The sequence below is a fragment of the Osmerus eperlanus genome, chromosome 9 (genome assembly GCF_963692335.1).
Source record: "Osmerus eperlanus chromosome 9, fOsmEpe2.1, whole genome shotgun sequence".
Classification (NCBI taxonomy): domain Eukaryota; kingdom Metazoa; phylum Chordata; class Actinopteri; order Osmeriformes; family Osmeridae; genus Osmerus; species Osmerus eperlanus.
Window position 1 is genome coordinate 4586117 of NC_085026.1, and position 27035 is coordinate 4613151.

The 27035-nt window shown below is 51.7% G+C and overlaps 1 protein-coding gene across 6 annotated transcripts; it reads left to right on the forward strand.

Moving 5' to 3' along the window:
* Nucleotides 1-340: 340 nt before the first annotated feature.
* On the forward strand, nt 341-26892 carry zfyve26 (zinc finger, FYVE domain containing 26). 6 transcript variants are annotated; one of them, XM_062468954.1, is made up of 41 exons: nt 341-479; nt 1081-1420; nt 1706-1781; nt 1973-2056; nt 2224-2719; nt 3040-3164; nt 5315-5479; nt 5638-5726; nt 6189-6334; nt 6531-6731; nt 6840-7424; nt 7751-7906; nt 8283-8431; nt 8871-9114; nt 9239-9499; nt 9603-9722; nt 11242-11412; nt 11748-11984; nt 12182-12287; nt 12854-13695; nt 14360-14559; nt 14758-14862; nt 15082-15204; nt 15403-15576; nt 15825-16074; nt 16364-16459; nt 16753-16967; nt 17391-17527; nt 17710-17738; nt 18119-18258; nt 18563-18783; nt 18887-19034; nt 19205-19414; nt 20425-20640; nt 20911-21108; nt 23068-23276; nt 23496-23661; nt 23989-24048; nt 24215-24397; nt 24500-24550; nt 24805-26892. In XM_062468954.1, the coding sequence occupies exons 2-41, from the start codon at nt 1179-1181 to the stop codon at nt 25015-25017; spliced, it is 7839 nt and encodes a 2612-aa protein (XP_062324938.1). In that variant the 5' UTR covers nt 341-479; nt 1081-1178; the 3' UTR covers nt 25018-26892. The 6 variants fall into 6 exon arrangements, with proteins under 6 accessions (XP_062324938.1, XP_062324941.1, XP_062324942.1 ...); XM_062468957.1 differs by having other exon boundaries at nt 18122-18258; XM_062468958.1 differs by having other exon boundaries at nt 16780-16967.
* Nucleotides 26893-27035: the final 143 nt, after the last annotated feature.

Consider the following 27035-nt stretch of genomic DNA (forward strand, 5'->3'; position numbering starts at 1 on the left):
TTGTCATAGAGACAGGATCCTGCCAAATTTGGCAGTGTCTGGTACAAAGAGGGATAGACAGAGAAAAAGAAAGTAAAAAAAAAAAAATGTTTCAATTTTTATGGTCTTTATGTCTAATTTCATGTGTACGTTGAAAGGGGAAAAACATTGACAGCTGGAAACCACACCTTTTTTTAAAATATTCTTTTGGTAATTTCCAAAGGACTTTAGGAGATTTCTGAACAGAATAATATAAACATTTTTACATTGCATTTGGCTTAGCTCATTTTTATTTCAAGTTTCAGCCATTCCGTTTTGCGCTATAATTGGAACGCGCACGCCCACGAGCAGATCTGTCAACCTTTGAACCAACCAGCGGTTGAATCAGCTGAGCTCGTCATATGACCATCCTTGGCATGTCTGAAGCGCTGAACTAAACAGTTCGATATAGACGAATAAAGGGACAAGAAAGACGATAGATGCACTTTGACAAAGATTAAGTACGTGTATTATAGTAGTGTTCTTATTGTAACTGGCGAGGTATGTATTTGGCGGATTTTGCATCAACTGTCAGCATGGAAATTAGTTTTGTACTGCCTGTCCCTGATAATTATCTCACTAGCTAGAGCAGCTAGCTAGGTTAGCTAGTAGCTGTTGGTCCTGGAGTTACTTGACGTATACGTCTTTGTCATTGCTGGCTGTCAGCTACTGTAGTTGGCGACTTTCAATTAAATGTTTCCTTAATGCTAGCGTATTTTAAATTTCTGTTATTAAGTTACAGATTTAGATACGCGCCTGTTGTTGACAGCTTGTAAACTAGTCAGTCTAACTAGTTGCACGTATGAATCGCTATGTTTACCAACACTATCAACTCCTTGAATGAGCTAGACATGCTCATTCAATCTTTATCTATCCTCGTCCGACCGTTGCTCTTTGGGTAGCGTGTTTGTTAACTGTGGAACTGTGTTCTGTCTCAATCAATTTCAAGGAAACAATCAAAATGTCGATATTTGTGGACGTTGTATTGTTATTGGAGGCGTAAGGTTTTATTCACACCGTTAGAAACATGTAAAGTATTCTTCTGTTTTGTATACGTTTTAGATGATGCAAGATCAAGACTGTCCGTGACAAAGCATTGTTTTGGGGAAGGCTTGATACCTGCTGTGTGCAGTGAGTGAGTGACTCCCCAGACAGCAGTCATGCACCCCTGGGGCCGAGAGGCAGAGAGCTCCCTCCAGGACCTGCTGGGTTACTTCACCCGCTGCCTTCATCATGGGGAGTGGGAGCTGGCTGCGGCCTGTGTTCCCCAGCTGGCTGCCTCCTCTGGAGGTCTCTCTTCTTCTCCTTCTGGAGAACTCTGTTCTTCTTCATCTTCCGGAGGACTCTCAGAACAGCTACGGGATATAGTCAAGGCCATCGTCTGCCATCCCTACCTTCTGGCGTGAGTTACTGATGTCTGTTTACAAACCCTTACGGAAGCTGTGTAGCAGTGCAAAGCTGTGCCGTGAGAATGCGCATTGTTTTGTATTTACATTCATTCCTCCCTGCAGGCTTGTCTCCCACATAAACCAGCAGTGTCAACAGTTGTTTGGTGTTTCACACGATAAGACCATGTTATTGTCCGCCCTTGCGTCTGGTATCCTCTGTGCGTCTATGTTTTGAGTGACGTGCTCGACAAGTGAGGGGATGCCGATGCCTTCTCACAGTGTATTTGCTTTGCCTCTAGATGGGAGACAATGGGCAGTCCTCACCGGCTGGCTTGGCTTTGGCTCCAGGTTTTGGAGACATGGACAAAAGATCAGGTATGCTGTGGGTGTGAGGGGGTGGGGAGGTATGGGGTGAGGGGGGGGGGTGAGAGGGAGGGAGGGAGGGAGGAGAGAGGAGGGAGTGAGAAAGGTGTGAGGGGTAGTTTTTATTTTTGACCTTTGAACACAATGGAAACCTTGCTGTAGTAACAACCACAGTGGCCCTCCTCCTCCATGGTTGCGTGCAGGTTCCAGTGAAGATCAGGACAGAGCTGGAGTTCCTGTTGCTGCTGGAGGAGCTGGGAGACGACGTTCCAGACGCCACTCTCAAGGTGCTCCCTTTTCCTTCAATAAACACAGACTAACAACAGGATACTCTGGATAATAGGAGTTTATAAGACTATGGAGTGAGCCATGTGCTACTTCCAACTTGTCACAACCAGAAGCCTTTTGAAATCATCTTCCTAATTTTTCCCCCTCTTTCTCTCTTATCTTTCAGGAATTGCACACGGCGTTCTTAGACAGCCAGTCGGAGAGAAAGGGACCCGAGGCGTCAGGGACGGAGTGTGGTCTGGGCGCTGGGGTGGTGTCATGCCTGGAGGCCTTACTGGAGAGGAAGAGGCCAAGACTGGCCCGGGCCCTCGCCCTGGCCCTCCAGGGGCCTCTGGGCGAGGCCCGGGCCCACGGGGACCCCTCCCATACCTTCATCCGCTACCTGACAGCCAGAGTTGGGAAGCCGGAGAAGAGAGAGGGCTGGGCGGAGGAGGTCTGCTCCCTGCTGGCTCTGATGCCGACCCCCTCGGAGCAGGGAGGCGGGGCCCAGATGGAGGCGCTATGCGAGGCCCTCTGGGCGGCCAGGAACGGACCCCTGCGCGAGGAGCGGGTCCTCAGCTCGCTGTTCAGGCCGCACAGCCACACCGCACTCTCCCTCTACTGCTCCACTGCCCTCCGGCTGCAGCGAGACCGCCTGCTCCGCAATGCGCCCGCCACACACGGTGAGACCCCGGGCTCACGCAGAATAGATGATTAACCAATGCTGACTGCAGTGTGACAGCCCTCGTGGGGTCACGCAGCTGTGGCGAATGAGGAAGTGGGTTTTGATGGTGTGACAGTCGTTCCCAACGCTTAATGTCAGCGCTTTCTGTCACACTTCAGTATTGAGCTCCTGTGGTTGCGACAGCTTTGCAAGTTGTTGATTATCATAACAGGATAAAACTTAAGTTTCCTCCCTACCCTTTTAACACTGAGACTAAGATAACGCTCTTAAATCTTATTACATAATCTTTCCATCCCATAATTTCCCTCCACACCTCAGAGGACCTTCCTGAAGCAGAGAAGCTCCTCCTCAGCTTATGTTGCCACGGTGATCGTCCATCAGCATGGAAAACCATTTATTTTGAGTGTCTGAGCAGTGGCAAGCACTTCCTGGAGCAGGTGTTGGTAAGTTCCTGTCTGTCTGTTACATTTATTCATTCAGCAGATGCTTTTATCCAAAGCGACTTCCAAGAGAGAGGGGCAGCAGAGTTTCAGACCTAGGGACCAGATAAGGCTCCATTTATACCTGTTATGAGTTTCAAGTTTCAGATTTAAAGTCTTATTATCAGTTGGAACAAAGACATGTACATTGGGATTCTTTCTCTTGTTCCTCTTGACTTCTACCTAGCGGTCTAACCTAAATCCTATAATACTCTATATCTTAGTTAAATAAATAAATAATATAAATATAATCGTACACCTATGTGAGATAACATTCCTATAAACATTATAAAATATATAAATACAATAAACAAGAAATAAAATATATGATACAAAATATAATAAGCTGTGAATATTAAAGATCCTGTAAAGTGGACCTGGAAACGAGTATTAAGTTCGCCACACCACAGAATAATGTGTTATTAACTACCCATCCAAATTCGAATGAAAAAATAACACCGACAAGTATGTTAAATTAGGCTTTGAAATCGTGAAAAAATCAGCAGTCTTCTCTGCTTGAGACTGGGGGGGCGTGTCGCCTGAAGGAGCTGAAGCTCCGCCCCTCGCTGCCTAGTGCCTACCTCCGACCCAGATAATGGACGCTATGTAAAGCCGAACGAAACAGTATAGAATTAGAATGTATTTGTTCAATAAGTGAAACATACAGATGCATATAAATTAAATGTTCCCCTGAGCTGTAACAGTAAAACTGAACACCAGAGACAGCAGACAGTGAGCTCTCCAACTAGACTAGGATAAGAGCGTCTGCTAAATGACTAAATGTAAATGTAGGCTACTTCTAACACATTAGCTACCATTTCACCAAAATACCATCATTCTACACCGAGTAGCGTAATATCAATTTAGCGGTTTGCACTAACTCATAGCAGAGATACCTCTGGAAATGTTATCTAGTATAATTATAACAAGCACACAGAACTGAGTGATGAACTGCTGGCGGCGGTGGATGGTCCAGGTGCGACAGGAGGATGAACGGCCGGAGGGGCGATGCTCGGTACGGTTCCGCGCTGCAAGAGAAGCCGTGTGTTGGTGAACCCCGTCTGTCTCTGGTCCATGTTAAAACTGTCCGCCGTGAAATGGTCAGTGCAGAGGCGGCTGTTGGAGTTTATCCGAAGCTTTCCATGAGCGTGGCTCTTCACAAAATCAATCCACCTATTTTTCCTTTCATTATCAATAGTGAACATAAATGGCGTTGCAGCGCAGCTGGAGTTCTTGCATCCAGGGAAGATGCAGTTGCGGGTGGTGGGAGACATCCTGAAGCTAGCTAGCTAGCTGATGTAGGCTACAATAACAGTACAGCAGGAGGAGCCATTCAGTGATCTGACGTAGATAGGGCGAAATGACGTAGATAGGGCATTTTTTGGCTCCGCCCATTAAAACCTGATCTGAAAACGGAAGAGAAACTGTTCTTCGGTTTACATTTACATTTTACATTTATTCATTTAGCAGACGCTTTTATCCAAAGCGACTTCCAAGAGAGAGCTTTACAAAGTGCATAGGTCACTGATCATAACAACAAGATAGCCACAAAACATCGCGAGTAGCCAAAACATGAAGCACACATTGTGAACAACCAAAGTAAGTGCCAAAGGGAAGAACCATAAGAGCATGTAGTTAAACAAGTTACAATTAAACAACATGAACCGCTATAAGTGCAAGTGTACCCGTGGAAATAGCAAGCAACAATAATAAAAACAATATATCACAGCGAGTACAACAATTTAAATAAGTTACCACTAACCACAAGAGCAACAAGTCTCTAAGCAAGAGTCATTGTGATCCTTGAGGAAACTAACATCGGGTCAAGCGAACCATTCCTAAGTACCGTTGTACTCCCAGAACAAGTGCGTCTTGAGCCTTTTCTTGAAGGTGGAGAGACAGTCAGTGTCTCTGATGGAGGTGGGGAGTTGATTAACTCCACATTTCAGTGTGACAAAGTTTTAGCGCTTTGCACATGCTCTCAGGAACTCATTTCACACGTATATAATGTACTTAGAAGCAAAACATGGAATTTACTTTACAGGATCTTTAACTATATTGGATAAAGCATGTACATAAAAGACTCCTGTAAAGCCAGTGGTCCCCTGCTCCAGGTCACAGCTCTGGACTTGGTCCGACGAGAGGACTTCCCCAGGCTGCAGGACCTGCTGAGGGGGGAGTTCCAGCCCCTGTCCCGCCTACTACTGCTGCTGGCCTGGACACAGTGCCAGAGTCTGGACTCAGCTCACACCTTGCTCTCCATCCTCCACCACAACCAGGTGGGGCCAGACCCTTGTCCAGAGTCCCCAAGCCCCATTCCCCAGGCCCCTTGCCTGCCTGAGTCAATTTCCCAATGCCCCCATGTTGCTTTACCCTTGTGGTCAGACCACTTCCCCATGTCCATGTCTCATGTCTTGGCTGGGATGTCTGTTCTCAGGCCCTGGCCAGCGACTCTGTCCTGAAGGAGTTTGCAGACGTGCTGTCCTCCCAGCTCAGGGTCCTCCAGTGGTGTGTTCTGAACAAGCCGTGAGTCCATGCTCTATCTCTTTTTAAGGGATTTCCAAAACAATGATGTTCTGGAGTTTTTCAGTACAGTGTTTCCCCTACCAATATATTAGGGGGGCGCCCCGCCCCCCAAAGGCACCCCCCGCCCCCCCGGAAGGTCAAGTTAATAAAAAAAATAATAAAAAATAATAATATATACGTGTATATATATATTTTTTTATATAGCGCCAGATCACAAAATAAGTCATTTAAGGTTACCTTTCCTATAAAACAGGTCTATAGCTTGCTCTCTACATCGCCACCCCCCCCCCCCCCCCAAAAGCTGTAAACCTAGGGGAAACACTGCAGTGTTATCGTAGATGCTACAAATCCTGTTCCTCTTCCCTGTTGCTGTGTGATATCAGAGAGATCCTAGTTGTTTCTGGTGTTAATGCAGCTAATCCTCAGCCTCTTTCTCTCCTGTGTGCGTCTGTGTGGGAGCAGAGGGATCCCTCAGGAGGCTGTGCTCTCCCAGCTGCACTCGCTGGACACCCACTCCGCCCTGCACGTCCTCCTGTCCCTAACCCCCCTGGCCCGCTACGAGGAGCGCAGGGTCCTGGAGCTGCTGCAGCCCACGCCCTCGGGAGCAGGTCTGCTCTCCTCGCCCCCCACCTGCCGTCTCCTCTCGTCTTCTGACATCTCTCTAGAAACTCTCACATCTCTAGAAATCCTCAAAAATCTCTGTTAACTTCGAATAGATTTCTGTTGATTCTCTGGAGACTGGTGGTTCTAGTATGTCTCGGTTGATTCTCTTTGGTGACCGGTTCTTTCCTTCTCCCCTTCCAGAGGAAACGGACACCTTGGTTGCCCCCAGACTGGCCGCCCAGAGGAACGTTGTTCTGTTCCAGGGGTTCTGCGCCATGAAGTACGCCCTGTATGCCCTCTGTGTGAACGCTCACAGGTCCGGCACCTGTTTGGATTGCAAGGGCTCGCCCCAGTTCCCCGAGTCAACTGAGGGCCAACTCCAGCCTGCAGCTCCCTCAGAAGGTACCGCCAAGTCTTGAACCAATCCCACATTGGTTTCATTTCATTTCATTGCACCTGTTTGTCTTGCTGTGGTTAGTTATTTTTTGTTTCTTTCACTTCCTTGTCCAGGCTGTTTGGCACAGTTCCAGCACTTCCTGTCTGAGTGCCAGCTTTACCTGGAGGCCCTGCCTGCCATGTTCCGCCTGGAGCTCCTGGAGAACATCTTCTCCCTCCTCTTCCTCTCCAGCACCGACTTCACTCCACAGAACCAGAAGGAGACCCCGACCGGACCTGGCGTGCCAGCAGAAGGTTTGCAAGCTCTGGGGAGCAAGGAAGTGGGGAAAAATGGCACTGGAGGAGCCAAAACCAAAATGGCCACCCAAGAGGGCGACTCCAGGGAAAGGTGGGAGCCAGATTTCCCGTCTGCGGCCCAGCACGGCTGCCTGGACCTGGGCCACTTGACCCGGGGTTGCCCAGGCTTCCTGGTGGACGTGCCAGCGATGGAGGGTTTCCTGAAGCTGCTGCGGGAGGGGCTGGAGGGTGTATGTGTTTTGGACCAGCGGGCGGGCCAGGAGCAGGCCGAGGTGGCGGAGGGCCTGGGCTGCTCGGTGACAGCCGAGACATTCGGAGCGCGTCTGCAGAGACTCTCCAAGCACACGGCCGAGGCACAGTGGAGGCTACAGATCATCACCAGCAACCAGACCGCTGGCAGGGGTGAGTCACAGGAGAGTGGAGACTGGTGGTGATTGACAGCAGACTGAGAGACTGACAGTGGTGAGCGACACCAGACTGGGAGATAGTTGGAGTGTGGTGTCTGTGGGCAGGGTTCGAGCTGGGTCTGGTACGTGACATGTGAAACGACGCGGTTAGTAGGTGTGAATGTCAGTCTGTACACAGGATGTCAGTGTGATCACAGTTTGTTCACAGTGTATGAATGTGTGTACAGTGTATGAATGTGTGTGCGTTCAAAGTGTGTGAATGTCAATGCGTACACGGGTCATGAGGGTGCGAGTGTGATGAGGCCCTGTTGTCGTCCCCAGCCCCAGACAGGCCCCCCCAGGCCAAGGCCGGCCCGCGCCCTGCCCCCCTTGAAGGGCAGGGCAGCAGCCGCTCCTCCCTGAGGAGGCGCAGGAGGCCCGGGAGGCACCCGTCCTCCACAGAGCACCTCAACAGGGAGCTGAGCCCCAGCACCTCAGGTACCTCAAACACAACTGGCTCTGTCACGGCCAAACCAGCATCACTAAGACGGCTGAATATCAACACATCAAACTGTGTTTTTTTTTAAATATTATTTTTATTAATATTATTATCACTTGTCAGTGTGTTCTTCTTCATCACTGTTGTCTCCTCAGTGGCTGTCATGAAAGAAGGATATGATCAAATGTTATCATGATAATACCGTAAATTATAACAGTATGTTTTTAATGTCATTCAATGTGTCGTGTTATATTCATGTTGTGTTGATTTATGATGATGTGGTATTTTAGATAATGTGAGATGAAAATGTTGTTGTGAAATTGAAGAAATAATCATTGTGAATTAAATAATAACTGAATGTGAATGTTCTGTCAGACGGCTGTGTGGCCGGGCCGGGGTGCGTGGAGAAGGAGGAGAGTGTGTGTAGCGGTGCCCACAGCTGGCTGGTCCCTGCCATGCTGTCCCCCCCTGAGTCTCTGCTCGTCTCCTGCATCCGTCGGGGGAACTTCATGGAGGCCCATGAGGTTAGCACAACTGGTAATGTTAGCACCAGGCTAGCAGGACTGGCAATGTTAGCACCAGTCTAGCAGGACTGGTTGTGTTAGCACCAGGTTAGCGGGACTGATAATTTTAGCACCAGGCTAGCACGACTGGCAATGTTAGCACCAGGCTAGCACGACTGGCAATGTTAGCACCAGGCTAGCAGGACTGATAATGTTAGCACCAGGCTAGCAGGACTGGTAATGTTAGCACCAGGCTAGCAGGACTGATAATGTTAACAGGACTGGTAGGGTTGACCGATAACGTTTGCACCAGTTTAGCATAACTGGTCGTGTTGGCATGAACAGTTGTGACATTTTTAGGGAGAATATGGTAGAATATCTGCTGCTGTAAAAAAAAAAAGAAAAAAAGTGAACTAAGCGATGGCATACAACTAAGAGCCCCTTCTCTCTTCCTGTGAAGGTGGCCACCATGTTCGCCCTGGAGGGGTCGTCCTGCTGCGGTGAGCTGGTCTTCATGGAGCGCTACAAGGAGGTTCTGGTGGAGCTGGGCCGCGTGGAGCAGAAGATCGAGAACCAGTCGCTGTCGTCCTCGTCATCCTCGTCGGAGGGGCTGGGAGCGGTGGGGGCCGCAGCAAGTGGGAGGAGCCGCCTGGGGAGCAGTGGGCGCTCCACCTTGCAGGCCATCGGCAGCGCGGCTGCAGCCGGTAGGTACCGTGCCACAACCCTGTCAGGGGGAGGGGAACCATGCAGGGGAAAGACACTCATGATAGGTGGTATTGAAACTGTCTATGTGTGTTTCTGTGTGTGTGTGCGCCTCTGTCTCTACAGGCATGGCCTTTTACTCCATCTCAGACGTGGGTGAGCGTCTGCTCAGCACCACGGCCCACCCGGTCCCCTGCCTGGAGGAGGGCTACTGGCTGGGCCTGCCCCCCGGGCCCTGCCCCCGCCTGCTGCCCCTGCTGGAGGAGCTCAGCCCCCCAGCCGTGGCCGCCTTCGACCTGGCCTGCTGCCACTGCCAGCTCTGGAAAACCTCCCGCCAGCTGCTGGACACGGCTGAGAGGAGGCTGGGCTGCAGCCTAGAGGCCCGAGGTGAGGTCAATTCTCTCTCCCTTTGTAACGTCGAACCGGGGAGTGACTGGGGCAATTTCCCCGTCTGACCCTAACCCTAACCTCTGACCTCTGCCCTCCTCAGGGCTGAGAGTGGATCCCAGAGTGCCTCACCCTGAGGGCGTCCGGGGCTTCCCCATGGTCCTGCAGCAGTTCAGCAAGATCCTGAATCACGCAGCCAGCAACAAGGGCCCAGCCATGACAGGTGAAACAAAGACTTCACTTGTAGAGTGTTGAACTGTGACACTTTACATTAAGGCTACATTAATCAGGGTTCATACAAGGTGCTTAAAGTGCTTGAAGTACTTGAATTTGACTTAGTCATATTAATGACGAGGTACTTGAAAAGTGCTTGAATTATTTAAAGACAATTTATATGAATTTACTAAGTAATTTTGAAGTGTTCATTTAAAAAAAAAAACATAAATACAGTCTTTTCGCTCAAAATTAATTCCTCAGCCCACCCCCCCCCTCCTGCTAATTTAATTAAAGCACCATCAGTTTTTTTCTGGCATTCTTTGGTATGCGTTAAAGCATATGATCATGCTCTCAATTCATTTAAATGTTTTTCAAGCACGATAAGAGCCAAAGTAGAAATCAATTAGGTTCTGAAGAAGCAATGTCTGAAGCGGCATTCTTTGCACACACACCCGACTCACACACACACCGAGAGGAAAGCCGCTTCTTCTCAGACACTGCGTGCCAGTACCGTATTGATTAGGCCTACTTGAGGACGAAACAGAAAATGGTCAAAATGACAATTGTTGGCGAGTATCCTCGTAAGCACAGTCTTAAATGAGTTTCAAAGTCTTAAATGAAGGTGAAGAGCTGGAAGACAACCGGAATTGTGTCAGATCCACGACATGTGCGTCAGGTCTTAAAGAGACAGCCGTCTAATAAACCCACTGCTGTCCGTCTCATTAATGTTAATCAAAGAACAAAAGAAAAAGAGAAAATCACTCGCTGCTCTTGATTGAATAACATTTGTAGCTTTAATAAGGATCAATTTAAAGTAAATGAAGTATATGTTTGATACATGAGATCTCTGCTTGTAGTCCTTGAAAGTCCTGGAATTTCATACAGTATCTGTACGAACCCTGAATAATGCAACTACACAGCAATACCTAGAGCAACAGCTTTATTTTTAATTTTTTAAAAAATTTTATTTAACCTTTATTTAACCAGGAAGTCCCATTGATATTAAAATCTCTTTTTCGAGGGAGACCTGGCCAAGACAGGCAGCAGCATAAAAAACACAGAGTTACAGACAGAAAAACACAGAACAAGACAAGTTAAAAGAAACAAAAGCTAAGAGCTAAGCAACAGTGACGTAGAGTTAATTTAAGAAACATTTACATATTAGGGAACCTGCCTCTATTTCTTTCATTCGAGATTTAAAAGTAGTCAGTGATATTAGTTCCCTGAGATTTAAAACATTCTGCAACATATTCCATGATGAGGTTGTTATTGTAACCTTGTATGTAAAGTGTCCTCCTTGTTTGGGTCTAAACTGTAGGATATATACTGGTCCTCATGTCTGTTTCATACATTTTGATGTAGTCACTGGGTTGTGTGTGTGTGTGTGGGGGGGGGCATGGTAGGGGTCAAGATCAAACATCCTACCTGACAATTGTTGGAAAGGAGATACCAGAGTCAAAGGCTCTCCTCCATGTGTAGAAGGTTCTGGAGAGACCAGAGTGTCTAACCAGTCTCTCCATGTGTAGAAGGTTCCGGAGAAGAGCAGGTGGTGGCGGGTCCATTCGGCTGCTCCATCCAGGAGGCTCTACTGAGCTGCCACCCGGTCCTGAGTGAGGAGGGCATCGCGGGCTGGCTCGGCCTTTCCCAGCGCCTGGAGCTCACCCTGCCTCCCCTGGCCTCGGCCACCGACGCCCCAGGTCAGCCCTGCACCCTCTGAACGCTCCAGAACCCTCCATCCTTAGGGAAGGATCCCTGCATGTCTAGTCACAGGGCTCATCTTCAGCAGTAGTGATATTAATATGAATTCATTTAACATTTAATATAAAAAAACTTAAAGTGTAAGTATAGGTGTGTAACTGTATAGAATAATGTGTTTTCTGTCTAACTATAAATCATAATATATGATGTGTTCTCTGTCCAATGTTATAATATTATATAATGATCGCCTGATTAGCTGTGTAGAAGTATATAGTGGTTGCATGTCTGGTGGTATGCTAACACCAGGTGTCTCTCCCGTCCGATTGGTCCGTAGCGGAGGCCTGTGTGGGCGGGGCCGTGCTGGCGGCGCTGGTGGAGCAGGCCGGCCTGAGGCCCTCGGAGCTGGACGCCCACCCGGTACGCACCGCCATGAAGCAGCTGCTGCGCTCCCTGGACCAGCTGTGCCCCTTCGAGCCCGACGGCGTCCCCGCCAGGCCCGACTACATGCGCAGCTTCCTGGACTACGTCAACGTGCTGACGTCCGTGCTGGTGCGCAGCCTGGGCTCCGAGGGTGAGTGGTCCCTCCCGGAGGAATGCCCTCCTGTAGGTTTAAACTTCAACCCTGCTCCTGGAGAGATGCCTACAGGAATGTAGAACTCCTGGCACACGGTTGGAAAGTCTTGGTCTAGACAGGAGGCTGGATCTAACTGCTTCTCCCTCTCCTCCTCTCCTCCTCCCCTCCTCTCTCCTCTCCTCTCCCCCTCTCAGACCAGAGCGTGGAGGTGAAGCTGGGGAACCCCCTCCTGGTTCTCCTGCAGGCTCCCTCCCAGCTGCTGTCTCACCTGCTGTTTGAGAGGCAGGTTTCCCCTGACAGGTAGGAGACACAAATCCAGTCCTATCAGGCCTTAATGGGATAGCCCTTTGTAGAAGATAAGTCACTATCAGCACCAATAACCAACCTAAAACCCCAGAGAACAAAAATGGAAAAACTCCCCAAAAAGAGAGAGAAGAAATGGAAGAAACCTCGATAGGGTTAATTCAGTCCCTTCTCCAGAAACTAAACAACACCCTGTTAAGCCCGTCATACTCTAGTCATTAGCATCGACCCCTAACACAGATCAGTGAATTGAATAGAAATTTCTAGTGATTAACTCTTTACCACAGCAGGCCTGGGGGCAGAGACGGGACAGTCATGAGTTCATAGTTCATTATGTGTTTCTGTGGTTGCCTCCTTCTCGTAATTTCTGTTGGAATCTCTGAGGGTTTAGGTGGAATGTTGTGTGCTGGTCTGTGGACAGCTGTGAAGCCCTGAGTAACACTGCTCGCAAAAAATGGCAATATGAGTACAACTTTATTTTATATGTGTATCTTACCATTTATGTGTGTGTCTGTGATTGCGTGTGTGTGTGTGTCTGTGATTGCGTGTGTGTGTGTCTCCAGGCTGCTGTCTCTGCTGCAGCAGGAGGGCCTTCGTCTGAGCGTCCAACAGGTGGTGCTGGAGCGCTGCTGTGAGGCCCTGCCCGTCTGGTCTTGGGGCCCCGGGGCCGGAGGGGAGACCGGCGAGGGCGGCCCGGGCGACAGGGCCGTGTTCGGGGCGGCCAGCCTGGAAGAGCTCCTCACCCAGCACGCCCAGGAACACCTGACCATGCTGGGCCTGGCAGAGGCCCCGTCAGACGCCAGCTCTGGGTCTGAGTCCTCACCAGAGGAGATCACGGCCTCCCCTACCAGCCTGTCCTCCTCCCCACCCCTCTCCTCCACTCCAGCCCCCTCCTCCTCCTCCCCGTTCCTCCTCACGCCGTCCTCCCTGTCCTTCCTGAAGTCCCGCTCCCCTCTCCTGGCTGCGCTGGCGTGCCTGAGCGCCAGCCGGGGGCGCGGGGCTGCCCGGGCACCTCCGTCCGGCTGGTCTGGGTTCTCTTCCTACTTCAGCGGGCGTAAAGAGGTGGCGCTGGACGCCGAGCAGATCTCCCGGGAAGCGGACAGCCTGCTGAGAGAGTTCCCCATCCTGCGGGCCTACCTCCAGACCATGGCCCAGCCTGTGCTGGGGGAGCTGCCCGTGGGGGAGGAGGCGGGGCTGGGCGCCACCCTCTGTGGGAAGCCCCTGGCGGGCCTGCTGCTGTCGGGGCTCCAGCCGGGTGGGGCGCAGGCGGTGGCGGCCCAGGCCTTCCAGCAGGCTCTGTCCTCGGGGGAGCTGCGCCGGGCCCTCAGCCTGCTGGAGCTGTACAGGCTGGACGTCCAGGAGGGGGCGCTGAGGGACCGCCTGCTGGCTTGTGCCGCACTGGAGGGTGAGAGGACCTGTCATCACCGTGGCAACGAGGCGGGACAGTATTGAATACGGGATTGAAATATAGGGTTGGGGTAGACAGAGAAAAAATAATTCCTATTAAAATTAGTGTATTTCTTTCCATTTGAAACAAATAGCATGAATTCTTGTTTAATAGTCTAAAGTCAGAATTGCAGTTGCAATCAGTTGCATCTAGATGGAATTTAACTTTTCCGGATTTTACACTTTAATCACAGAGAAGTACCTAAGATAAATTGCATAACTCAGTAAACAAAGCAATCAATCTTATCACAGGTAAGATAAAGCATGTAAGGCATGTGAAAATCATGTAGAATTGTGAGCAACTTTGACTTGATATTAATAAACTTGGTGCCATAAATCATAATATTCAATAGAAAAAGTTAAATAAATGTTTTATTAACATGTAAACGTAACCTCCATAATCTCATTCCCGTTGTAATTCCCTGTCCAACGTAATTTATGGCTCCTGCTAATTCCATCTCTCTCTCTCTCTCTCTCTCTCTCTCTCTCTCTCTCTCTCTCTCTCTCTCTCTCTCTCTCTCTCTCTCTCTCTCTCTCTCTCTCTCTCTCTCTCTCTCTCTCTCTCTCTCTCTCTCATCTCTCTCTCCCTCCATCTCTCTCTCCCTCCATGTCTGTGTGTCCAGACGGGGCTGGTGGCGTGGTGCAGCTGCTCCGTGTGCAGGACCCTGGTCTGAGGGGCCGTGTGGCCCTGCAGGGCCTCCAGCTGTGGCCCCTGGACGGCTGCCTGGACCTGCTGGAGTTCTGCCTGAACGAGACCCACCTGCCCCCAGCCCTGAGGAACGACCTGGAGCTCCGCAAGAGCGAGCTGGAAGTCTATCATTTGGTACTTCTCATGTCTATGTACTTTATATGTTGCTTTGGATAAAAGCATCTGTTATATTAAGAAAATATATAGCATATGTAATGTAAATGCAGTACGTTATCTCTAAGACCATATACATATGTAGACTATCTGGAAACAGACTTTGAATGTGACCTGTTAAGTGTTATGTTAACCTCTTCTACTGTTGCCTCCCTTCAGATGTTGAACCTGCATCCCCCGTTGCCATGGGCAACGTGGCAGGATGTGAGGTCGTCATCGAAACAGGACCCTGAATCTGTGCTGGCTATGATGCTGGCGGCCAGGGTGGGTGCCAGTGCTCTGTTACCCACTTCTCTGATGCATCTGTGTGTGTGTGTGTGTATCTGACGTGTGTGTATATGACATCTGTGTGTGTGTGTGTATCTGACGTGTGTGTGTGTGTGTATCTGACGTGTGTGTGTGTGTGTATCTGACGTGTGTGTGTGTGTATCTGACGTGTGTGTGTATCCGATGTGTGTGTGTGTGTGTATGTGTGTCCTGCAGGAGTTCTCCCTGTGTGACCGCTGGCTGCAGATGTATTCAGGGTCGGAGCAGCTGACCCTGCAGCTGAGGACAGAACACCTGCTGCACCTGCTGGAGCAGGGACACACACAGCAGGCCTACCAGGTGAGAGGAGAGCAGAGCTGGGTACAGATGAGGAAGGTACATTGTCTGGTTCATATGGGTGTGTAGATTGCACCTATGACCAATCAGAGCACAGATGTTTCTAAAACCTGCCCAGTAGCTACTGGGAAACATGTACAGGTACATGTATCAGCATGTGCAGTGAGAGCGTGTTGTCAGAGACCGTGCTCCTGTGTCCAGCTACTCGAGGGCCTGTCAGACACCCTGGGCCTGGAGGTGTGTGAGAGAGCCCTGGACCGACGCCCCGGATTGGCTGCTGGTCACTTCCTGTCCGACTACCTGACGCTACACTTCCAGAGCCTAGTGTCTCCGGCCCGCCAGCGCCACATTCACGCCCTGCACCTGGGCTCCAAGGTCAGTCCTACGCTAACTAGGCACTAGTGCGTCGTTTCAAAATATTGCGTCTTTTTCCATCCGTAATCCGGACTCAAAAGTGAAGAAAAGCTCAAGTTGGTACATCTCTCTCCCTCCTCCATCTCCCCCATCTCTCACCCAATCTCTCTCTATCCCCCCCTCACCATCTTCCACATACCCTTCCATGTTCTCCATCTCCCCCATCTCTCTTCCTCCACCCTCCCTCACCATCCCCCCCCCCCCTCCAGGTGCTGCTGACCCTGCCCCAGTCGACCAGGCAGGACTACTTCCACCTGCTGGCGGAGCCCCTGCTCATGCTGGAGCAGCTGCTGATGAACCTGAAGGTGGACTGGGTCCAGCTGGCGCTCCGCACCCTCCGCCCCCCTCTGCTGGGCCAGGAGGCGGGCCTGGGCCCCGGGGACGTGGACCGGCTCCTGGCCCAGTACGCCTGCAAGGCACTGGACTTCCCCTACGCCCCCCGAGAGAGGTCACGCTCAGGTGAGGCCTGGCTAGGACCCTCCATCTGTCATAGGACTAACACCAGCCTGAGGGAAGTCACGCTCAGGCCTAGTACTCTGCCTGTTAATCTAGTACACTCTGCCTGTTAATCTAGTGCACTGTTATGCACTAGATTATAATCTAGATTAACAGATTAACACTGTTATCTGTTAATCTAACTCGGTCATACAGGTGGAGTCTAGTTGGCACTCTGGGTCTGGTAGGGACTCATACAGGTGGAGTCTAAGCTACAGGTGCTATGATGATCCCCTTTCTCTGCCCCCCCCAGACTCAGTCATCAGCCTGCAGGAGGCCCTGTCCCAGTGTCCTGCCCTGGACAGCTGCCCCCCCTCCCCCCGGAGAGAGTCCCCCACCTCCTCCTCAGGTGAGACAGCACCAGATACTGCTATCCACACAGCTGCTGTACTTCCAGCTCAATTGTACCTGAACATTTTGATACTATTTTATAGCATTTTAAGATTCATTTTTACATTGAGCATGTTCGGCCATTTAATTGTGTTTTAAACATCGAAATATTGTGTAACGTTTAATATCGGAAGATGTGTTTTAGTATTATGTTTGTTTAGTACTATTTTGTACCACGGTGTAGTATTTGAAATGTTTTAATAGTATTTACACATGTGATAGTATCTGAGCATGTTCTGAAGTGTTAAACAGTGCTGTGTTGCTCTGGGTGGATTTCAGGCAGCACACCCATGCACACGCCCTCCTCCTCCTCCTCCGACCGAGGCAAGGAGCAGGGCTCTGCCGGCAGGAGGCAGCGCTCCCCAGCCCAGTTCCAGCCCCCTGACAAGCCCCCCGCCCGCAGAGACTGGGTGCCCGACCCCCAGCAGCACGTCTGCATGGTGTGTCAGCGTGAGAGGTTCACCATGGTGAGTCACCTGGGAGACGACGCCAGCCGGAGACTAGAAAGCACTGAGATTCAAGTTAATGGAGTTAATGTTTTGTGTTCTTGCTTTCTTTTGTCCTCCTGTTTTTGCCTCTCCTCCTATTTTGTCTTCCCTCTTCTCCTATTTCCCCCCCCAATTTCTCTTCCCTCTCCTCCTCCTCTTCCCTCTCCTCCTCCTCCTTTTCCCTCTCCTCCTCCTCCTCCTCCCCCTCCCCTTCCCTCTCCTCCTCCTCCTCCTCCTCTTCCCTCTCCTCCTACCCTTCCCTCTCCTCCTCCTCCTCTTCCCTCTCCTCCTCCCCTTCCCTCTCCTCCTCCTCCTTTTCCCTCTCCTCCTCCTCCTCCTCTTCCCTCTCCTCCTCCTCTTCCCTCTCCTCCCTCTACTCCTCCTCCCTCTCCTCCTTGTCAGTTTAACCGGCGGCACCACTGTCGCAGGTGCGGTCGTCTGGTGTGCCAGGCGTGCTCTGGGCGCAGGATGCCCGTGGAGGGATGTACGGAGGAGGAAGTGCGAGTGTGTGACCAGTGTTACACCTTCTTCCACCCAGAGTAGGTCCCTTCACACCCCCGCCTCGCAGACCCGGTCAGACGTAATAACGCCTTCATCTAGCGGATGCTTATTGATGGATTTGAACTTAATCTGCTGCCAGTTGCTCTACCCCTGTACCTCATGTGTGTCGCTGTGGTGTGTTACGACTCTTGATTTCTGTTGTTGTGTTTCTTCTCCCTAGTTTGGATGAGGAGCTGGAGGAGGCTGAAGGTAAACACTTCTTCTTCTAACCGGCGTCTGGTCAGGTTTTCTTTCCACACTGCATGTTCTGGGACTCCTGAAGTGTAACCGTGTCATCTCACCTCTAATAATAAATAATGTGCTGAGTGCTTTATGAATCGGCTCTGTTCCAGGGAGTTGTTTAAATGACTCTCTCTCTCTCTCTCTCTCTCTCTCTCTCTCTCTCTCTCTCTCTCTCTCTCTCTCTCTCTCTCTCTCTCTCTCTCTCTCTCTCTCTCTCTCTCTCTCTCTCTCTCTCTCTCTATCTCTATCTCTATCTCTATCTCTCTCTCTCTCTCTCTCTCTCTCTCTCTCTCTCTTTCACTCTGTGTCTCTTTCTCTTTCCTCTCCCCCCACCCCCCGTGGTGAAGCAGTAACAGGCAGCCCCGTGTCTCCAGGGGGGGGAGTGGAGGAGGGGCTGCAGCTGCCCGAGGTCCACCACAGAATGTTCCGCCTCAGCACCGACCCTGCAGAGAACCTGCAGCTGCATAGCGAGTTCTACTATGAGCAGGTCTGGTTCTACTAGGGTTCTACTCTGAACAGGTCTGGTTCTGAGACCAGGGCTTTGAGCTTCTTTGTAGCAGACTGACCATACTGTATTCAGATTCAGTGTGTGTATTGTAAATCATACTGAAGCAGGTGTATCAAGCAAGCTAGCCAGTGTCCATGTCCTTGATGAATGACATCACCAGACTGACCTGGCCCCTACTCTTCCTGTCTCTCCTTCTCTCCAACTTCCGGTCTCTCCCCCAATCCAACTGACTTCCCATCCCCCTCCTTCATCCTCCTCTTCTCCACTCCCCCCCCCCCTCCAGGCTCCCAGCGCGTCCCTGTGTGTGGCCATCCTCTCCCTCCACAGCGACCAAATGGCTTGCGGCCACCAGCTGATCGCTCACTGCCGCTCCCTGTCCCGCCAGCTGACCAGCCCCGAGGTGGACGCCCGCCTGCTCACAGACATCATGCGCCAGCTGATCTTCAGCGCCAAGCTCATGTTCGTCACCGTCGGACGCAGCCAGGATCTGGCCCTCTGCGACAGGTGAGGACTGGTGACGTTCTGCCGGGCCCCGTTCTGCGGGCCACGTGTGGTTCCTGCTGTGTTCCCCCGTGCGGGTTCCTGAGCCGCGTTCCTCTGTGCGCAGCTACATCAGTAAAGTGGACGTGCTGAAGATCCTGGTGGCTGCGAACTACAAGGACATCCCCTCGCTGGACGACATCCTGGAGACCTCCGCCGTCACGCGCCTGCGCAACCAGCTGCTGGAGGCTGAGCACTACCAGCTAGCTGTAGAGGTGTGTGTGTGTGTGTTATGTGTATTTATGCATGTTAGGTTGTGTCTGTATGCGGTCTGTGCATGTGTGTCTGTGTGTGTAAACGCTAGAGTTTGCATGAAAGTCAAAGTGCGTGTGCGCCTGTGTGTTTGTGTTCACACCGTGAGACCGCCGCCTCTCTGCTCCTGCAGGTGTCCACTAAGAGCGGTCTGGACCCTGGGGGGGTGTGGCACGCGTGGGGCATGGCCTCCCTGAAGGCCGGGCAGCTCTCCGGGGCCCGGGAGAAGTTCTCCCGCTGCCTGAAGGTTCCCGTGGACCGGAACCAGCTGACCCTGGGCGCGCGCCTGCTGCAGGAGATCGTCCAGCACCTGGAGTCCACCGTCCGACCCGCTCTGACCACGGTACCTCACAGAGCCCCCTCCTTCCACACAAGTTGCGGAGATACCATGCCTCATTTGGCATTCTTTTTTTTTACATTATGCACTTAACCTTTGATCAGTTAACTTTAACAGTGATTTCCTTTGAATGTGTTTGAATCGAAAGTGACTCGTAAGTAGTGGATGTCGTAAGTACGGCAGAACGTCGAGGATCGTAAGTGCTGAGTTTGAACAGAACGTGGGTGGTCTGATCCAGAGAACCGTCTCGCTGCGGTCCCCCTCATCTCACCCGGCCGTGTGTGGGGTCATGTCAGCTTCCCGCGGGAGGACAGGGGCGTCCCTGTCCTCCCGTGTGAACCAGTTACGTAAGTGACTGAAGGTCGGGGCGGACCTCAGCGGGCGGAGAAGAGATCGGTGCTCCAGGTCTCAGGACACAGAGCTGCGGTCTTCAGAGTGGCTCTGTCTCCGTGCCAGGAGAGGCTAGCTCTCCCGCTCTGCTGGGACCAGGAGGCAAGGAAAAGGAAAAGGGAGATTCATCGCCTCGAGGCTTGAAAACACAGCAGTGTTCCTGAGCGGCTTTCTTCTTGGCAGATCATGGATTGGCCCGTTCTGTAGTCGAGCCGCGTCATGGAGAGTTAGCTTTGTGTTTACCGACTTTGAGCGATCGTCCTTGGAGACGTTCTCCTTTTGCAGAAAACGGGACACCAAAAGGTCCTTTTGATGGACTGAGCTGATTTGCGGGAGGCTTATGTAACATACCCCTGGCATGTTACATAAGCCTCAGCTTCAGCCTGGTGTCCGGGGGAGTAATGGTGGTTATTGTCTCTTCCTCTCCTCCTTTGTCCTTCAATTTCGACTAATCACGTGGTTTTTGTGGGTGTCTGGGGGTGTTTGTCCTTGTGTTTGCGTGCGCTCCTGTCTCTGTGTGTGTGCGCGCACGCGCGTGTGGTCGGCATGTGTGTGTGTGGGTGTGTGCTCGTGCGTGTGGTCGGCATGTGTGTGTGGGTGTGTGCTCGTGCGCGTGTGTGCGTCAGCTCCCCAGCGAGGACATCCTGGCGTCCCTGCAGGAGCTGGAGGAGGCTCTGGCAGAGCCGGGGCCGCCGGAGTGCCCAGAGTTCCCGGCCCAGCTCAGCCCCCTGCTGCAGGAGAGCCTGCACTACCTGCTGAGCTACGGCACCCACCTGGCCCTGGTCAGCTTCTACATGCGCCACGGTCACACGAGGGAGGCCCTGGCTCACCTGCTGCTCAAGGTCACCACTCAGATCACGTACAGTACTATATACATACTGCATCAGTCTATTTGATCGTTCTCTTCTTTTCAAATATGATATAATAATATAAGAATTATTCATTCATGTAATTCATAATTCAATATGTTATATATTTGTGTGTTCTTCTAATCTGCTTGTTTGCTCTGTTGGGGAAGTTTGAAATCAAGCATTTCAGTCCAAATGACTCCTCTGTGCGTGTGACCGTAACCCTGCGTGTGTGTGTGTGTGTGTGTGTGTGTGTGAGAGCAGCAGTGTCCGGAGGAGGTGTTCCTGGAGGGGATCCTCCAGCCCAGTCTGGAGCGCGGCCAGCTGGGGGCGCTGCAGGGCCTGCTGGAGGGGCTGGACCCGGGCCAGGAGGCGTGCGGACGCTACCTCATGGCCTCCTGCCAGCTGCTGCAGAGACGAGGGCACTTCCACACCCTGTACCAGCTGCAGCAGTTCATGATGGTGGGTCTGCACGACTCCTTCGCACGGTCGATTCGCTTGTCGGACGCTTTCATCCAAAGCTGCGCCCCCTCTCTGCGCTTCCCTGTTGTGTGTTGAGGGTGCAGATGCTCACAATACCGAATGTCTCCCTATCCCCACTCTCCTCCCCACCTCCTCTCCCTCTCTCCCCACTCTCCTCCCCACCTCCTCTCCCTCTCTCCCCACCTCCTCTCCCTCTCTCCCCACCTCCTCTCCCTCTCTCCCTACCTCCTCTCCATCTCTCCCCACTCTCCTCTACCTCTCTCCTCTCCCTCTCTCCCCACTCTCCTCTCCCTCTCTCCCCACTCTCCTCTCCCTCTCTCCCCACTCTCCTCTCCCTCTCTCCCCACTCTCCTCTCCCTCTCTCCCTACCTCCTCTCCATCTCTCCCCACCTCCTCTCCCTCTCTCCCTACCTCCTCTCCATCTCTCCCCACCTCCTCTCCCTCTCTCCCCACCTCCTCTCCCTCTCTCCCCACCTCTTCTCCCTCTCTCCCCACCTCCTCTCCCTCTCTCCCCACCTCCTCTCCCTCTCTCCCTACCTCCTCTCCATCTCTCCCCACCTCCTCTCCCTCTCTCCCCACCTCCTCTCCCTCTCTCCCCACCTCCTCTCCCTCTCTCCCCACCTCCTCTCCCTCTCTCCCCACTCTCCTCTCCCTCTCTCCCCACCTCCTCTCCCTCTCTCCCCACCTCCTCTCCCTCTCTCCCCACTCTCCTCTCCCTCTCTCCCCACCTCCTTTCCCTCTCTCCCCACCTCCTCTCCCTCTCTCCCTACCTCCTCTCCATCTCTCCCCACCTCCTCTCCCTCTCTCCCCACCTCCTCTCCCTCTCTCCCCACCTCCTCTCCATCTCTCCCCACTCTCCTCTCCATCTCTCCCCACTCTCCTCTCCCTCTCTCCCCACCTCCTCTCCCTCTTTCCCCACCTCCTCTCCCTACCTCCTCTCCATCTCTCCCCACTCTCCTCTACCTCTCTCCCCACTCTCCTCTCCCTCTCTCCCCACTCTCCTCTCCCTCTCTCCCCACTCTCCTCTCCCTCTCTCCCCACTCTCCTCTCCCTCTCTCCCCACTCTCCTCTCCCTCTCTCCCCACTCTCCTCTCCCTCTCTCCCCACTCTCCTCTCCCTCTCTCCCTACCTCCTCTCCATCTCTCCCCACCTCCTCTCCCTCTCTCCCCACCTCCTCTCCCTCTCTCCCCACCTCTTCTCCCTCTCTCCCCACCTCCTCTCCCTCTCTCCCCACCTCCTCTCCCTCTCTCCCTACCTCCTCTCCATCTCTCCCCACCTCCTCTCCCTCTCTCCCCACCTCCTCTCCCTCTCTCCCCACCTCCTCTCCCTCTCTCCCCACCTCCTCTCCCTCTCTCCCCACCTCCTCTCCCTCTCTCCCCACTCTCCTCTCCCTCTCTCCCCACCTCCTCTCCCTCTCTCCCTACCTCCTCTCCATCTCTCCCCACCTCCTCTCCCTCTCTCCCCACCTCCTCTCCCTCTCTCCCCACCTCCTCTCCCTCTCTCCCTACCTCCTCTCCATCTCTCCCCACCTCCTCTCCCTCTCTCCCCACCTCCTCTCCCTCTCTCCCCACCTCCTCTCCCTCTCTCCCCACCTCCTCTCCCTCTCTCCCCACTCTCCTCTCCCTCTCTCCCCACCTCCTCTCCCTCTCTCCCCACTCTCCTCTCCCTCTCTCCCCACCTCCTTTCCCTCTCTCCCCACCTCCTCTCCCTCTCTCCCTACCTCCTCTCCATCTCTCCCCACCTCCTCTCCCTCTCTCCCCACCTCCTCTCCCTCTCTCCCCACCTCCTCTCCATCTCTCCCCACTCTCCTCTCCATCTCTCCCCACTCTCCTCTCCATCTCTCCCCACTCTCCTCTCCCTCTCTCCCCACCTCCTCTCTCTCTCTCCCTACCTCCTCTCCATCTCTCCCCACCTTCTCTCCCGCCCCCCCCCCGGCAGGACCACGTGCGGGCAGCCATGACGTGCATCTGCTTCTTCACCCGTGGGGCCCAGTCCTACCTGCAGCTGGGCGAGCAGCAGCGCTGGCTGGTCCGGGCCAAGGAGCACCTGAAGACCTTCCTGCAGGAGCAGCAGGCCCGCGGAGCCGGCCGCAGGAAGTCCACCCTCAACTCATTCAGGAAGAAGATGTCCTCCAGTGACGTGTCCAGGTGAGGGGGGGGGCACAGACTCCCCAATGGAGATGCAGTGATGTGTGAGGGAGGAGGAAGGAACGTGAGAAGAACAGAAGGAGGGAGGGAGAGTGCGATGTAGAGAGAGAGAGTGAGTGAGTGAAAGGGAGGGAGGGAGGATGGGTTGGAATGAACACCCCAGTAACTCAACACAGATGCACTCCAGATTCGAGTCGTTTGTGTGGGCTTCTTCTTCAGACACATGAACACCATTGAGCTCCAGCTGGAGGTGACCAGGTTCCTGCACCGCTGTGAGAACGCGTCCCAGACCGCTGCCCTCCAGACCAGCGCCTCGGCCAGCACCCCTGGGGCCCCATCCACCCTGTTTGGAGGCAGCACCATGAAGATCGACGTGGCCTGCAAGGTTGGCTGCAGGCTCTTCACATTTACAATTTACATTGGATCCACTTCAGCAGATGTTTTTATTCAAAGCGATGTTCAAATAGCACATTTACACATTTACGTTACATTCACACAATATAGTAAGTACAGACAATTATGGATTAGAAGTCTATAGCTCTAACAGTATTTCAGTTGTTTGAGCAAGGAATGGTCTGTATTTACCACACAGTTTTAGATGATAGACTTCACCTGTCGTGAACTCGATCAAGTTTGTGATATGTGGCAGAACACACAGTTTGACATTTTAATAAACATAGTGATTTAAATTACACATTAATTGTTGTTGCAGGTGATGCTTGGTGGGAAGAATATTGAGGAAGGATTCGGCATTGCATACAGAGTCGTACAGGTACAGAACCCAGCCCTGTTCTCTGTGGTTTGTTGGACACAATCTTCCCTCCCTCTCCTCGCTTCCTGTCATCTGCCTCACTTCCTGTTCACTCCTCACTTCCTGTTCACTCCTCATTTCCTGTTTACTCCTCACGTCCTGCCCTCTCTACCTGTGACATCTCCAGGACTTCCAGCTGGATGCGCTTGCGGTGTACGTGCGTGCGGGCCAGAGGCTGGTGCGCCAGCGAAAGTACGGGGCAGTGCGACAGCTGCTGAAGTGCGTCGGCGAGTCGGGCACTGCCACCAAGAGCGACTGTGACGCCATCGTGCTGGGTTGTGTCTCCATCGCCGACAAGGGGCCCACAGACGTGAGTCTCCGCTCTCCTCGTCCTCCCGTTGCTGCATCTCAGAGGGATCGTTCTGATCACGTTTATTTTTCTCCCCCCCCCCCCCCCCCCTCCTTCATTAAGGCTAAAGAGTTGGAAAGTCTCATTCTGGAAACGAAAAGCCCAGAGAACAAGGTATGCCCCCGGTCGATCCGTTTCTCGCAACCTCATTTTCCATCGCATCATTTTCCATGTTATCCATTTCACCTCTGTCCAAAGCCACACAAGCAGCCATACATGCCTAAAGACAAACAGATGAACATAGAAAGTGCTGATGAAAAACATTCCCCCTCTTAAATCCCCCTACTTTCCACAATTTCCCCATGGTAATGATTTAGGTGCCTATAATCAACATCTGTTTATCTATGTCTATGTCCACCTTCCCCCAGATCAAGGCCTACCTGCAGTGCAGTAAGCTGCGCTCCGCCTACCTGCAGGCGGTGAAGCTGGAGGCGTCGCGGGCCGGCCCCCTGGTGCAGGAGGTCCTCCAGGCCTCGGAGGGCGCCGGAGACTCCGTCATGCAGGGCATCTGTCGCCAGTGGCTGTCGGAACACCAGGACAAGAGCGCCAAGCAGCGGCCTAGCCGGCCCAACGCCAGGTAAAACCTTGGTGGAGAACTAATGGTAGAACCAGGAGGAACCAGGTGGAACCTGATGGGATCAGGGAAACGTGCAGATACCCCGGGGGGTGTCTCCTTGAAGGTCCTGTGCTGGGGAGGGTTCCTCCCTCCAGCTGAGACAGGCCATGTCTCTCTCTCTCTCTCTCTCTCTCTCTCTTGGTGAAGTGGCTGAGCTCTGACTGGGCCCAGGGACCCTGGCTCTCCAAAGCCACTTGCTGGCCTTTCTGTCTATAGACTGTTCTGCACAGAACCGTACATCTCGGACAGGCCCATTACAGGCTGACTGTGGAACTGTGTTTTCTGTTCTACCTCAGCTAAAAGGGATTCCTGTCAACCGCAAAGCCTCTTAATATACTGTTTGAAACGTGGTACAACGTTTAACCCTTTCTTCTGTCTTTATTTTCCTGTGTGTCGGTCAGTTACACATATTATGGACTGCCAAGTTAGAGAAAATAAGAATTTGTCTGTTGATAGGGGGAATTTATATGAATCCTCAGGCCTTTTGAGGGTTGGATGTGAGTGAGATGAATGGTTTCTGTTTGACATAATAGAAGTGTTACGGTTTACTTTTGAGCTTTACCTGCCAAAAAGTCTGTCTCTTTACACCAGTCTACCCTCTACATCATCCAACCCCTCTACACTAGTCAGAGTACCCTCTACATCCTCCAGCCCCTCTATACCAGTCAGTCTACCCTCGAAAGGGAAACTAGAAAACTCCATGGACATTTAGCACAAGGAGGAGGACCTTTCCATAGAGGAAATCAAGCATTTACAAGCAAATCTGTTGGATACAGAAAAGGGATCTCATTATCAGGAGGTATCAGATATCTAGAGGTCAACAGACTGTATGCACATGATGAAACCCCGCTGAGACTCGTCCATGGTCAGTATTATCAGTTGCGTGATGTCATGTCTGTGTGGTGTTTGTATGTTAGAAGGGTTCTGGTGTTCAGCTTATGTGGACGTTCTTTGTGTTTGATATGGTGTCTCAGCCTCCCCTTCAGATCAACTGTGCCAGCATGTGTAGTTTGTTGCTCTGGACTTGCCCATTGTGTGTGAAGGACTTGTTGTGGGAGTTTTGCAAATGCACTTGCCTTGAAACAATCAATGAAGATGTCAAAAAGGGATTACATACTTCGTATTCTAACCATGGTCAATTTAACAACATGCATACTTATAGTGTTTCTATCTGTCTGCGTATCTATTTTATTTATTTTTTTACAACGTTGCACATTGTTTCACTACCACTCTTCGCCCAGAATGCCACTTGGCATGTTTCTTCTCACGTAATGTCCTCTTGTAGCGTGTCACCCCGTGTTCCTGGAGCCTTTGTGTCAAGCTGAACTGGAGGTGTCAGTTTGTTGTGGATCTTAATCTGTTTGCAAGCAGAGCCTTATACAGTCTCTGGATCAGGGATGTTTTGTGACAACTAAAGGATGGATGATCGCCAGCCAGTCTCTCATGCACTTAACCTAACCTGACCCCTGAGCTGCTGTTAGATCACTGCCGCACTTTATAATGCTGATACTAGCACACCAGATCCACAATCTCAAGTCTGAGTCTTACCAGTAAAGACACTATATGGATAGCTTTAAAGTTTTCACTTATTCATGAACAGTTTAGTCAAATGTTCTTTGTTTTGAATTTGGTATTTCTCATAAGGTAACCTTACATTTGACAGGGAACAGGATTAAATATGCTCACATGAAATAAATGTTGACTGTTAGTTTGACTCAATACAGTCGTTAAATTAAGAAGAAATGTGAACTAAACTGTTAAAATATTAAAATAACTGTTTCACAGTCGCCATGTTAGATTTATTAATCCACTAATAAAATATGGATTGTGTGCAACGATATATGGTGTTTGTCATGTTTTTATCTTATTAGTTCGAGAGAAAAATATGGTTAACCTTTTTAATAATATTGTTTTTATTTACATCATATGTTTACATTTTACATTTATTCATTTAGCAGACGCTTTTATCCAAAGCGACTTCCA

Excerpts from the sequence above, each read along its gene's own strand:
- zfyve26 (XM_062468954.1), top strand. The coding sequence starts at position 1,179 with ATGCACCCCTGGGGCCGAGAGGCAGAGAGCTCCCTCCAGGACCTGCTG. Across the intron at positions 2,720-3,039 it reads CAATGCGCCCGCCACACACG|AGGACCTTCCTGAAGCAGAG; the intron begins GTGAGACCCCGG and ends TCCACACCTCAG. Across the intron at positions 15,205-15,402 it reads ACACACAGCAGGCCTACCAG|CTACTCGAGGGCCTGTCAGA; the intron begins GTGAGAGGAGAG and ends TCCTGTGTCCAG.